Source organism: Hypanus sabinus, chromosome 1 (genome assembly GCF_030144855.1).
Source record: "Hypanus sabinus isolate sHypSab1 chromosome 1, sHypSab1.hap1, whole genome shotgun sequence".
NCBI lineage: Eukaryota > Metazoa > Chordata > Chondrichthyes > Myliobatiformes > Dasyatidae > Hypanus > Hypanus sabinus.
Genome location: NC_082706.1, coordinates 15,442,728 through 15,456,660, shown reverse-complemented (window position 1 = coordinate 15,456,660; position 13,933 = coordinate 15,442,728). Strand labels below are relative to the sequence as shown.

The following is a 13,933-nucleotide window of genomic DNA, read 5'->3' as shown; positions in this document are numbered from 1 at the left end:
CCTGGGTCTTCCCCGAAGTGACTGCAAGTGCAATCTTATATGTGCAGAACAGTATTTATGCAGAAAGTATATAAAAATTGCATTCATTACAAAGTCCTGATTTTTTTTAAGGTTTTTGTCCTTTAAATTCATTCTGAGCTATGTGCAGCTGTTATCAGCTAAAGCTCATGTGGCAGTCTTTGTGGGTGGGACTGGGTTGGCCATTGGCTGGTCAGCAATTTTGCTCCTTCTATGGCACCAGGTCTGCCAAGACAGGGGGCAGCAGTGAGCTTTGTATCACGCAACCCAACACTGGAGAAGCTCTGCAAATCTGTGGAAGGATATCTGTGGCAGTCAACATTTCAGGTCAAGGCCCTTCATTTGGACATTATGGTTCCTGACATGATTTGCGCTTTTACTACAAGAACTGGTGTGCCAAGTGCTAACGTAGATGAGTGGCCACTTTATTAGGTGCACTTATACCCAATGCAACTATCTATTCAGCCAATCATGTGGCAGCAACTCAGTGCATAAAAAAACATGTAGAAATGGTCAAGAGGTTCAGTTGTCATTCAGATCAAATATCAGAATGGGGAAGAAATGCTATCTAAGTGACTTTGACTGTGGAATGATTGTTGGTGCCAGACAGGATGGTTTGAGTATCTCAGAAACTGCTGATGATCTGGGATTTTCACATACAACAGTCCCTAGAGTTTATAGAGAATGGTACGTAAAACAGAAAAGCATCCAGTGAGCGGCAGTTCTGTGGGCAAAAGTGCCTTGTTAATGAGAGAGGTCAGAGGAGAAAGTCTAGACTGGTTCAAGTTGACAGGAAGGTGAGAGTTACTCAAATAACCACACGTTACAACAGTGGTGTGCAGAAGAGCGTCTCTGAGTGCACAACATGTCGAAACTTGAAGTGGATGGGCTGCAGCAGGAGAGGACCACACCGGGTTCCACTTCCGTACCTAATAAAGTGGCCACCAACTGTACTTCAGTCAGATTTTTGGGAGGCAGGGGTGCAATTACACCAGTTTAGCCCGGCACCGTGGAGGATGAACGCCAGCTTTTTGGGTGTATTTTACCGTTGTTAAATCAGTTTCGCAAACCCCGTCTTGTGAGGTTGTTGCCGCAGCCACGATGAAAACAGGACCCCGAACAGCAGCTGGTAAAGAGGGCCTTGCCGAGGGAACAGCAACAACTTGGGCTTGCCTGTTCTTGTCAAACAGCAGATCATAAAAGTTTATTATCTTCTAAACTGCCTGAGAGGTGTTAAGAGTGAAAGAATAAATGGACAAATAAACACGTAGAGAACGCTGGAGGAAAGCAGCAAGTCAGGCAGCATCTATGGAAAAGAGTAAAGAGTCGATGTTTTGGGCCGAGACCCTTCGTCAGGGCATGTAAACCATTTGGTGCATTCACCTTGAAGTGCACTCTTTCATTCGTCTGCCTATTCACCGGTTGAACATCTTCCAGGTGAACCATGATTATCTAAGGGATGATCATAGAAGAAAGCTGATTCATCCTGAGCTCCATAGTAGCTCCATAAATTCTGCCACCGTAAAATTCAAAAGCAGAACCATAAGACCACAAGATATAGGAGCAGAGTTAAGCCATTCCCTCCATCGAGCCTGCTCTGTTGTTCAATCATGGCTGACGTTTTTCCCTCAACCCGCCTTTTTCCTGCCTTCTTCCCGTAACCTTTGCATTCTCTGCCTTAAATACAACTATAAATATGCAATGACTTGGTCTCCAAGCCCTCAATGGCAACAAGTTCCATAGATCCTCCACCCTCTGGATGAGGAAATTCTTCCTCCTCTCAGTTCTATAGGGGCACCCCTTTATTCTGAGTCTGTGCCTTTTGACCTTGGAGGATTAGGTTGAAATTGCAGTATTGGCAGCCCAACTGAAATGGTCTATGCTGAGATCATAGAACGTGCTTCTCTTTACCCCAGGCTGGGTAGCTTGGCTTTTCATCGGCACCTCTTGCAAGGATGCAACATTGAGGCTTTATGAAGCACTGGTCAGGCCTCACTTGGAGAATTGTGAACAGTCTTGGGCCGCTTATCTGAGAAAGGATGTGCTTTCATTGGAGAGGGTTCGGAGGAGGTTCTGTGAATGAAAGGGTTACCATACAAGGACCAATTAATGGCTCTAGGCCTGTACCCACTGGGATTCAAAAGAATGAGGAGAGATATCAGTGAAACCTATCGAATGTTGAAAGTCCTCGATACAGTGGATGTGAAGGCTATATTTTCTATGGAGGGGGAGTCTAGGACCAGAGGGGACAGCCTCAGAATAGAAAGATGTCCATTTTCGCCAGAGAGTGGTGAATTTGTGGAATTTGTTACCACAGGAAGCCAAGTCATTGGGTATATTTATAAGATTTATATTTAGAGATTGATAAGTTCTTGATGAATCAGAAGCCAGGACATTGTGCTGAGGGGGAAATGTATCAGCCATGATAATTGGTGAAGCAGACTTGATGGGCCAAATGGCCTAATTCTGCTCCTATATATTATGGTCTATGGTCTTATACTGCCTTGCAGGAGCGAGGACTGAGCCAGGAGGTTGTATCAATCATAGAGCAGGAAGAATGCCCTTCAGCCCATCAAATCTAAGTCAACATCAACCATCCAATTATACCAATCCCACTTATTCCCTCTGCCTTCACATCAATTGCCCCAACATTCTACCACTCCCCGAAGCATTAGGGGCTATTTACAATGGCCATTTATCCTACTATTCTAATCTTTGGAACGTGGGAATATCCAGACCAACCACCTGGTCACAGGAGAGCACGTAAACTCCGCACAGACTGCGTCTGCGGTCAGGATTGAACCTCGGTCTCTCGTACTGTGAGGCAGTGACTCTCCACCAGCTGCGGCACTGCTCGCAGGCTGCCTGTGTTTACCAGCTCCCACCAGCAGGGGTTACCAGAGAGCGATCCAGGAGATGGAAGGGATGGGTTGATTCAACGGTGCTTCCGTCTTGTTGTACCTCAAAAGTCCCACCTGAGAGCTCCAACTTTGGGCCTAGGTTAAAGCAACTAATCCGAAAATCATCTGCCTATCACTCCCCCTTCCACCAACCCCGTATATCGCCTGCCAGCTTTTGCTCCACCCTTTCCTCCACTTTTCCATACTGGCTGTCGCCTCTCTTTTGTTCCACTCTAGATGAAGGGTCTCAACTTGAAATATCACCTGTCCATTTCCCTCCATAGACGCTGCCTGACCCACTGAGCTCCTCCAGAGCTTTAAATGTTGCAAATAATCTGTAACCCTGGAGGCAACAGCTCAGACCAGCTAAAGCCTTCCAGCTCTAAGTGGTCTGAACCACTATCAGTGGTATTTTTACCACCAGAGCAAGCTTTATGTATTTGGTTTTGAAAAGAATAAACCTCACTAGCTATAAATTGATGTCAAACAAATGTGTGATTAATGATACATACTTTAGCTGCCTCTGTTCACTTGAGCTCATTGGCATTAAACCAATGCAGTCTTAGGCTTCCATCCAGATGGTTTTGGGCCTGTGGTTTTAGGCCTGATTCCAGGATGGTACATCTAATACAGAGCTGGCTGCTAAGCTACCAGCTTATTCATACTCTCATGAGTAACAACTCCTGGCATTTATGGTGACAGGAATTTTTTTTTTTTGGATTCTTCTGGTCTACTCTTGTCCCAGATGGCAACTCATCGTTGATAACTGCAGCCTGGAGGATATCCCAGGGGACTTTGAGACTTAAAAAATGGAGCTTTGGATGTGGGGACAATGGCCGTTTACAGGACTGGTGTTCAGAAGTCTTGAAGGATCATGAATCGATTTCAGGAATTAACTTTATTCGCCATATACGTACATTTAGACGTAGTAGGAAATTGTTGTGGTGTTTTGATATAACCTGCAACAAAAAACAACATTCAACAATTACCCAGAATGAAGAATTATATGAAAGCTAAAAGTACAGATGTACAGTAAAATGTTTAGAAATACATAGAGTGGATGTGGAGAGGGTGTTTCCTTTAGTGGGGGAGTCTAGGTCCAAAGGGCACAACCTTGGAATACAAAGACGTCCCTTTAGAACAAAGATGAGGAGGAGTTTCTTTAGCCAGATGGTGGTGAATCTGAAGCATTCATTTACAAAGATGGAAGGCCAAGTATGTTTAAAGTGAAAGTTGATAGTTGAGGCCATCAAAGGTTTAAAGGCAGGAGAATGGGGTTGAGAGGGATAATAAATCTGCCATGATAGAATGGTGGAGTAGACAATGGGCTGAATGGCCTAATTCTGCTCCTGTGTCTTTAAGGTCTTATACCAGCATGTATTTACAATATAAACAGCGTTATAAAAAGTGGTTTAAAGTGTTTACAATGTAGTGACTCAGGTAATAGAGGGGTTGGAGAGGGGAGCTAAATTGACCGGATTATTGCCTAGGGGAACAAACTTTTAATGTGACGTGAAGTTTTGTTTTAGTAACTCTATAGCGCTGCCAGGTCCTCTCAAACCTTACAAGCCTCAGGTCCCACACAAACCAGGTCAAGGATCAACATTATTTGCCATATACATTTCCATGTATTAGGAATTTGCTGTGGCGTGTTGGTGAGGGTGAGACATGCATCACAAAACAGCATTCGACAATTAGACAGAATTATATAAAAATAAAGTTAGAAGTACAAGCTGTTAATTATGTACTTATGCATATTTTATAGAATAAAATACCCATAAATACATAACTTCTTCACACAGAGAGTGGTGAAGCTGTGGAATTCTTTGCCACAGGAAACAGTTGAGGCCGGTTCATTGGCTATATTTAAGAGGAAGTTAGATATGGCCCTTGTGGCTAAAGTGATCAGGGGGTATGGAGAGAAAGCAGGTACAGGGTTCTGAGTTGGATGATCAGCCATGATCATACTGAATGGCAGTGCAGGCTCGAAGGGTCGAATGGCCTACTCCTGCACCTATTTTCTATGTTTCTAAATGCAAGTATGTATTTACATTTATGCGTCATTAAAAGTGGTTTAAAGTTTTTATAGTGCAGTGACCGAGGTACTAGATAGGGTTGCTGGGGAAGTGGGTGACTAATTAGAATGGCTGACACGATGAAGCACTGGGCAGAAGAAATTTTGAAGCAATGGCCTGGAAATGCAAACTGTAATGACTGCTTGAAACTTTAAACTCAGCTAATTAATAGAAATTGGGAATGCAATACCAATTATCAGTAAGTGTGACCATGGTAATTACAACTATGAAAGATTATTCGATTCATTGATCTTCTTTAAAGAAAACAATCTGATGTCCTTCCTTTCTCAGGCTCATAGTTTCAGGGGTCTCAGTTTCGTCCTGATTTTGATGCTGTGCGTATGAAGTCAGCACATTCTTCCTGTGACCAGCTGAGTTTCCTCCAGCTGCTCCGATGTCCTCCCATGAGCCAAAGCATGCAGGGTGGCTAATTAGGTTTTCTAATTAGCCTTTGGTGTATTTTAATGGGGAAAATCCAAGGAAAATGAGATCAATTAGAGTGATATTTAACAAAATGAAGAAAGGGAAGAAACTGCTGAAGTATTTTCTGATCGTTTCCAGAAAAATAGCATGCTGGTGTCCAAGAGTTTCACAGCATGGAAAGAGGTTCTTCATTCCAGCTTTTCCATTGGTGCTTCTGCCTTGTCATACCCCAAAGCCCAACCTAAGAGCTCAAACGTTGGGCCAGGATCAAAACAACTAATGCGAATATCATCTGCTTATCATTCCCCCAACCCCACCCAAACCACAGCTCCACCTATCAAGTTCATGATATCTATCCAAGTTGGATCCACATTTTTTAATTTGGCCCATATCCCTCCAAACCCTTTCTATTTATATACCTGTCAAAGTGTCACATGGAAATGTGGGTGAATGGTATTGCTCTGAGAGCTAGCATAGATGGGCCAAAAGTTATTTATCCTTCTCCCTTACATGGGAGATATATTGTCATTGCTCAAGACAACGAGATTCTGGTGCTACTCCAATCTGTGCAAAAACAGATATTTACAATACATGCAGTATGGCTTAATTTTAAAAAATCCCATATGTACATGCACCAAGTGACTTTGACAGTCCATAACCTTCAAAGGCCATTGGCAAGCTGGAGTGCAGCAGTATTCAGCTGCGCAATAGCACTCGGGAAGAAACTGTTTTTCAGTTTTGCTGTCTTGGCTAAGATGTTTCTGTATCTTTTACCAGAGGCAGGAGGTTGAACAGACAGTGTCCAGAATGGGATGGGACTTTAATGATGTTATGAGTGTGCCACATGCATCGAAAGTTGTAGATAGTCTACAGGTCTGGCAGTTGAGTGCCAAGGTTGTGCTGAGCTGTCCTAATCACCCATTGGCGTGCTTTGTGATCTGTCTTGCTGCAGCTAGAGTACCACACTGTCATTCCATATTTCAATACGCTATCACACACCAATAAAAGTTGGTTGGCAATTTTTGTGTTAGATTAGCTCTCCTAATGCTCCTCAGGTAGTATAGTCACTATTATGCCAATGCTATCCAGGAGCCATGCATGGTCCTTGAACTGGTGGCCACTATATGACATTGAAATATTTTGGCCATCTAAAGGTTTAAAGCAATAACAAAGATACTGGAGGAACTCAGTGGGTTAGGCAGCATCTGTGGAGGGAAATGGACTGTTAATGTTTTGGGCCAGGCCCTTCACCTGAAGTGATAAGACATTTTGACTTGAATTGTCAATTGCTTATTTCGCTTCACAGATGCTGCCTATCTTGCTGAGATCTTTCAGCACCTTGTTTGTTGCTCCAGTTTTCAACATCAGCTGTCTCTTGCATCTCCACGATGTTTTAGCGCACCAGATTCAGGGAGCACACAGAAAATAAATCCCACCCTCGCCGTAAACCAACAGACTTCCCTTCACTATTGATTTGTTACTCAAGTTAAGTTGTGTCACACCCAAAGCTTGGTGATCTGCCTGCAGGTGTTTGACTGACCAGCATTGTCCGGGGCACTTCGATGACCTCTCTTGGTTCTCCTTTCGGGTATCTGAGTATCTGAAAGAGGAGAGAGCCCTCAAAAGCCAGCAATGCCTCACAGCTTATCTGGGTTTGAAAATCGGTGTGGGAGGGCTCAGATGTTTCCATTTCAAAAGCAAGAACCACAATCAGTACTGAGGTACAAGGCCAGAAATTAAAAATGAATGCAAAAGACAAAGGAGAAGGAGGCCATTGGATGATGTGGCCAGCAGGTGAGGTGTCATAAAGTGAAGGCGAAGCAAAGCATGTGAAACACAGACAAAAACCAGGAAATTTGGTAACAAAAACTTACATTTTGTAGGAGGAAGGGAACACTAAATACAAAAATATTCCATTAAATAAGGTGGCAGGGTGGAGAAACATCTCTAACAAAGAAATGTCAATGTCGAGGTAGATTTTATTATCAAAGTGCATACATGTCACCACATACAACCCTGAGAGTCATTTTTCTCCAGGCTTCCTCAGTAAATCTATAGATTAGTAACTGTAGAATATGTTACTATTAATTGATCTATAATTCAATTAAATTCAATGAAAGATCAATCAGAGTGCAGAAGACACCGAACCATGCAAATGCAAATATAAATAAATAGTAATAAATAACGAGAACATGATATAGCAAAATAAAGAATCCTGAAAGTGAGATAATTGATTGTGGGAACATCTTAATGAATGGGCAAGTGAGTGTTGTTATGCCCTTTTGTTCAAGAGCCTGATGGTTGAGGGGTAGTGACTGTTCTTGAACTGGTGGTTTGGGTCCTGAGGCTCTTGTACTTTCTACCTAATGGCAGCAGTGAGAAGAGAGCATGGCCTGGGTGGTGAGGATCTCTGATGATGGATGTTGCTTTCCTATGACAGATGTGTTTAATAGTTAGGAAGGCTTTACCGTTGATGTACTGGGCTGAATCTAACTACCTTTTGTAGGATTTGCCTTTCAGAGGCATTAGTGTTTCCATAGCGGAGGCGCTCCTTCCCTCTGCTAGCCTGCAGGCCACCCTTGGGCAAGGTGTGGCACCTGCTTAGGCCCCTCGATCGGGATCATGAGGCCATGGGAGCAGGTGGTGGATGGTCGTATGAGCAGCTGGTGCATATCACAAGTCCTGGTTATGCAACCACTAACACCAAGCAGACAATCTCCGAAGAGTATTGATCATGGCTGGGGTCACCCATCTTAAGACCATAAGATATAGGAGTATAAGTAGGCCATTTGGCCCACTGAGTCTGCTCCGCCATTCAATCATGGCTAATCCTTATCTCCCCACCTCAGCCCCATTTTCCAGCCTTTTCCCCGTGTGCCCAATCAAGAAATGATCAAGCTCTGCCTTAAATACACCCAACGACCTTGCCTCCACAGCTGCCTGGGGTAATAAATTCCACAAATTCACCACCCTCCGGCTAAAGAAATTTCTCTGCATCTCTGTTTTAAATGGACACCGCTCCATCCTGAGGCTGTGCCCTCTTGTCCTAGACCCACTCACCATGGGAAACACCCTTTCCAAATCTACTCTTAGGCCTTTCAGCATTCAAAAGGTTTGAATGAGATCCCGCTTCATTATTCTAAATTCCAGGGAGTTCAGACCCAGAGCCATCAAATGTGTCTCGTATGATAACCCTTTCATTAGTGACTGCCCAGAAGGAGACAATGGCAAGCCACTTCCATGGAAAACTTTGCCAAGAGCAACACTGGTCATGGGACCATTGTGCCTACGTCATACCACACAGCACGTAATGGAATGATAGGGCAAACGTCAGGAAATGGGACTAGCTCAAGTATATAATTTAGTTGGCATAGATGAGGTGGGCTGAATGTCCTCTTTCTAGGCTGTATAACTGTGCATTCCAGTCTTCAGTCTGATAAATCCTTGCACGTGATGTATTTTCTACAGGAAATGATCCTGAAGAGAGCAGCTGACATCGCGGAAGCTCTGTACAGCGTTCCGCGCACCCCCAGCCAGCTTCCTGCCCTCTCCAACACTCCCAGCCACAGCAGCATGATGAGGATGAACTCGTACAGTGGCCAGCTGGGTGTCAGCATCTCAGAGTCCGCACAGGGCAACAGCCAAGGTAAGCTTGTACACGGCTACTCACCGCCACCCTTACTGACAAATAGTGTTGACCAGACTAGCCCGGGTTCTGACGACTCAAGTCAAGCGGCGCTTAAGTCTGGAGGCTTAACTGTAAACCTCTGGTGTCGTTGATTGATTATTTCACAATTCTTTCTTATTTTGGGTACCTGCTGTGGCCACTACCTACCTTGTCAACAGCCTTTTTCTAAAAGTTCCCTTCTGGAAAGCACCATTAAAATTTTACACCATCTTAAAGGTTTTTTTCCCCCAGGCAGTTAATCTGATCACCCATTCTAGTTATCCCATTACACCGTAGACATCTTAAACCACTTTTTATAATGCTGTTTGCATTGCAAATACATGCTGGTATTTAACCACATTTTATTCCATATCTGCACTTCAACCTCTCAATTTATTTTTATATAATTCTTTATTCTTTATAGTTGTTGAATATTGTTATTTATTGCATGTTGTGCCCTGACCAACACACTGCAGCAAATTCATAATACATGCAAATGGCATCATCATCGTGATATGCCTTGTTGTATGACGTGGCTGATCGCGGTCTTTGACCATGATTGGTCTGAGCAAATTTTTCTGCAGCAGTGGTTTGCCATCGCCTTCTTCTGGGCAGTGTCTCCACAAGATGGGCAACCCCAGCCTTTGTCCGCCTAGCGTCAGTGGTCGCGTCACCAGGACTTGTGATCTGCACCAGCTGCTCGTACGGCCGTCCACCACCAGCTCCCTTGGCTTCACATGGCTAAGCAGGTGCTGCACCTTGCCCAAGGGTGACCCTCAGGCCAGCGGAGAGAAGGAGTGCTTTACACCTCCTTTGGTAGATATGTGTCTCCCGCCTACTGCTCGGACATTTAACTATAAAGTTGCTCTTTGATCCTGTTTCGGAGCTGAATAGATCCCCTGATGAGACAGACAGCCCTTCAGACCTCCGTGTCTGTATTGGTCCTCATTTACACTAATTCTACATTAATCTCATTATCTAATTCTCCTCGCGTGCCCATCACATCTCCCAGTTTCTACCACTTACTGATGCACAAGGGGAAACTTACAGTGGTCAATTGATTTACGAACCCACCCATTACTGGGGTGTGGGAGGAAACCTGATCACAGGGAGGGTGTTCCGACTCCACCTCGACAGCAGAGAAGGTCAAGGTCAATGGGAGAGTGATGCAGGGGTTCTTCCAGCTACGCCAATGTGAAAATAGATCAGCTTCCTTCATACTGAGTCTGAGGTCTCCGACGGTCAGGTTCGACCATGGATGTTGCATCCTAGCTGTCTAGATAAGCAAACCAGGGTAGAACGACATAGGGAGCAAGCTGTCGCCCATGTAGCAAGCTCCCCATCTCCACGCATCTGATGGACCCAAAGGAACGGGAGTTACCGATGGAGTTTGGCCCAGAACCAGCACAGGAATTGCCAGTCAGCATTGAACTCATTGTCTTAAGGACTCCAGCTCCAGATTTTTCCCCTTTGGGGTTTTCTTCCGAAGCCTACCCCATGAGGGAGTACAGCTGAGGGCAGCGGAGATTTGTGGTCAGAGTTTACCTTCTCCTGGTTGAGCTGTCAAGCACAGCCGATGAGCCCCATCTGCCCGAAGAAACTAGTTTTAAAGCACCAGTAACTCACCTTCGGCCCTTCTGCTGTCAGTAGGAACGATTCTGCCGGCTTTAGTAGCTAAGCCACACGTGAAGGCCAGGAGCTGGACTTGGTTGTCAGAGGCTATTGAAGAGTGGGAGCATTTAACAGGTAGTGGGAGTTTATCCCCTTTAACACCCCGGGCTGTAACAGCCTGAAGGAACCTTCTTCCTTCACTAGCGGAGCTCTACACCCTAGAAATCTCTCACCAACAGCACAGAGGGAGCACCTTCACCAGAAGGGCCGTGGAAGGGTGACCTACCACCTCGCAGTAGTGATGGGCAGATGGCCTTGCTAGAAACTCCACTAAGAACACAATAAGTTGGGGAGGTTTCAAGGCCCGCACAAACAGTTACAAATAGCTCAAAAGATCTTCCGTACGATTTGAGACAGGGGGTTTAGATGAACTTTCTTGCTTTTAACAGTCATTTTGCGCTCCAAGTAAGTTTAAAGACTGCAGAAGTATTAGTGGAATCCTTGCTGAAGACATCACTGTCCAAATTCCCCTCCTGTAATCTCAGGAGATCATCATGTGTCATCATGGCTGTGCAGATGTGCAGAGTGGGCGCAGGGTGCTGTGAAGTTATTCAACAATAGTCTTGTTGTGCTGGGAATGAGTTTAACACACACACACATACACAGTGATTGGGAGACTATTGGAGTAGCTTGTTAGCTGTGAAATCACTTATGAAGAATATGTTGGCCCTCTCTATAGTTCAGTCTTTGTTGTTATTACTCCCACTGAGAAGTTGTAATAAGCTCAACAGAGCCTGTCATTTGATCTATTAGTTTCCCGGTGTGTTCCAGTGCATGGTTTGGTGCCAAACCAAGGCGGATCAGAGAGAGAAGCAGAAAATAAAGGAGAGAGGAGAGTGAGAGAAAGAGGAGAGGGGGAGGGAGAGAGAGAGAGTGGGGAGGGAGGAGGAGAGGGAAGGGAGTGGGGAGGAGAGAGAAAGAGAGAGGGTAAGGGAAAGGGAAAGAGAGTGGGAGAAGGTGGGGTTGGAGAAAGAGATAGAGAGTGCAGAGTAAATTTATTACCAAAATACAGATAGGTTATGGCATACTACTTTGTGACGATGTTATGATATACTACTTTGTACTACCCAGGCAGTTACAGGGGGAGAAAACACAACAGAATTTTATGGGAGGCTATACAGAAACAGACAAGCAACCAACGTGCAAAATAAGCCAAATAAAAACAATATTGAGAATATGGGTTGTAAAGATTCCTTGAATGTGAGCCAGTAGGTGGTAGAATGTTGAGAGAGAGAGCGAGGACTGATGGCTTCACATTTTGCTTTGTGAGCAGGCCAGCAGTGTAACAGATACTGAATTGTGCAGATATTAGTAGAAACTTTTTCTTTCTTCCATGGTCCACTGTTCTCTCCTGTCAGATTCCTTTTCCATTAGCCAGTTACCTCTTCTATTACTTCCCAGCATTTCTCTTCGCACACCTTTCTCCTCACCCGGTCTCACCTGTCACCAATCACTCTGCTCCTCCTCATTCTAGCTTCTGCTTCCATCCTTTCCAGTCTCGATGAAGGCTCTTGGCCTGAAAAGTTGACAGTTTATTCCCCTCCGTAGATGCTGCCCGACCTGCTGACTTCCTCCAGCATTTTGTGTGTGTGTGGGTGTTGCAGCAAGATCTCTCTGGGTGTTACTGGCCATCTTAACTTGGAGTGATTGCAAGAAGCAAGAACCTGCCACTGTCAAGTTCACCTCACCACCACACCTTCTCTGTGGTGCCATCAGCTTCATGAATCATTCAGTGTTATTTCAAGCACACTAAAGGAACAAAGTTCACTGCACAAGTTTGCCTTGAAATGTGTCATACTTTCTGAGGCTTGTTTCCCTTGGCTTGACATTGCGACTGTAGAACTAGGACACCACAAGAAATACTAACTGTAGTCAGATGGCCTAGCCTCAGATAGAGGGACATCCCTTTAGAACAAAGATGAGGAGCAATTTCTTTAACTAGAGGGTGGTGAATCGGTGGACTTCATTGCCACAGATAGCTGCGGAGGCCAAGTCACTGGGTATATTTAAAGCAGAGGCTGATAGTTTCTTGATTAGTAAGGGTGTCAGAGGTTACAAGGAAAAGGCAAGAAAAGGAGGTTGGGAGGGATAATAAATGATCCATGATGGAATGGCAAAACAGACCCAATGGACTGAATGGCCTAATTCTGCTCCTTTTGTACCGTGCAAAAGTCTTAGGCATGTGTAAAAAAAATTCTGTGAAGTGAAGTTGCTTTCAAAAATAATAAAATTATAAATTTCGAAATATCAAAAAAAACTACAAAGAGCTGCAAACAGTACATCACAAAGAACTAAATTAATCAATATTTGTTATGGCCATACATTTGCCTTTAAAACCACATCAGTTCCCAATGTGTTGTGCAGGTGTGTAAGAAAATCGGCTGGTAGGTTGTTCTTAGCATTCTTGGAGAACTTGCTGCAGTCCTTCTGCTGGTTTTGGCTGTCTTGCTTGCTTCTGTCTCTCCAGGTAATCCCACAGTCCTGGATGATGCAGAGATCAGGGCTCTGTAGAGGCCATACCATCTGAAACCATACAAAAATCTAGGGTGCTTAAGACTTTTTCCACAGTACTGCATGTCTTAAGCTCAATTTCCTTTTCTATCCGTAGAGCTGTCTAAATGCCTTTTAAACCTTGTCATGCTACCTGCCCAATCTTAATACCTGAAGGCACTGTGGAATTGGCACTGAGCAGGAGCAGATCAACTTAGATATTGGATGTCAGAGAGGCCAGGTGACCCATCCCTGCCACTTTCTTGTATGCACGTGGGTGCTTATTATTTCACAGCCAACCATGGCTTCCATTCAGTTTGTAGGTAGGCTGGGTATTGTTGATGAATCTTCTGGAACCACGAGGCAGTTCTCTGAGTTTATTGGATGGGCCGTCTGCCCGTGACTCAAAAAGAATTGGAAGTTAGACCATAGACCATATAACGTAGGAGCAGAGTAGGCCGTTCTGCCCAATGAGTCTGCTCCACCATTCCATCATGATTGATTTATTAACTCCATTCTCCTGCCTTCTCACCATAACCTTTGATGCTTATCAAGCATCTGTCAATCTCCACTTTAAATATACTGGTACCTAGTGAATTGGCCCCAGAGCTGTCTGTGACAACGGATTCCCATTTATTTATTTAATCTATTTCGAGATGCAGTGTGTGAAAGAAACTTTTCCGGCCCAA

At 44.5% G+C, this 13,933-nt stretch overlaps 1 protein-coding gene across 1 annotated transcript in view; it reads left to right on the top strand.

Annotated features, from left to right (window-relative positions):
* The window catches only part of LOC132391060 (transcription factor COE2-like), a 314,392-nt gene that overhangs the window by 262,425 nt on the left and 38,034 nt on the right, over window positions 1-13,933 (top strand). The window contains exon 13 of the mRNA XM_059963792.1: window positions 8,885-9,062. Coding sequence (XP_059819775.1) covers window positions 8,885-9,062 — 178 coding nt within the window. The remainder of the gene's footprint in view (window positions 1-8,884; window positions 9,063-13,933) is intronic.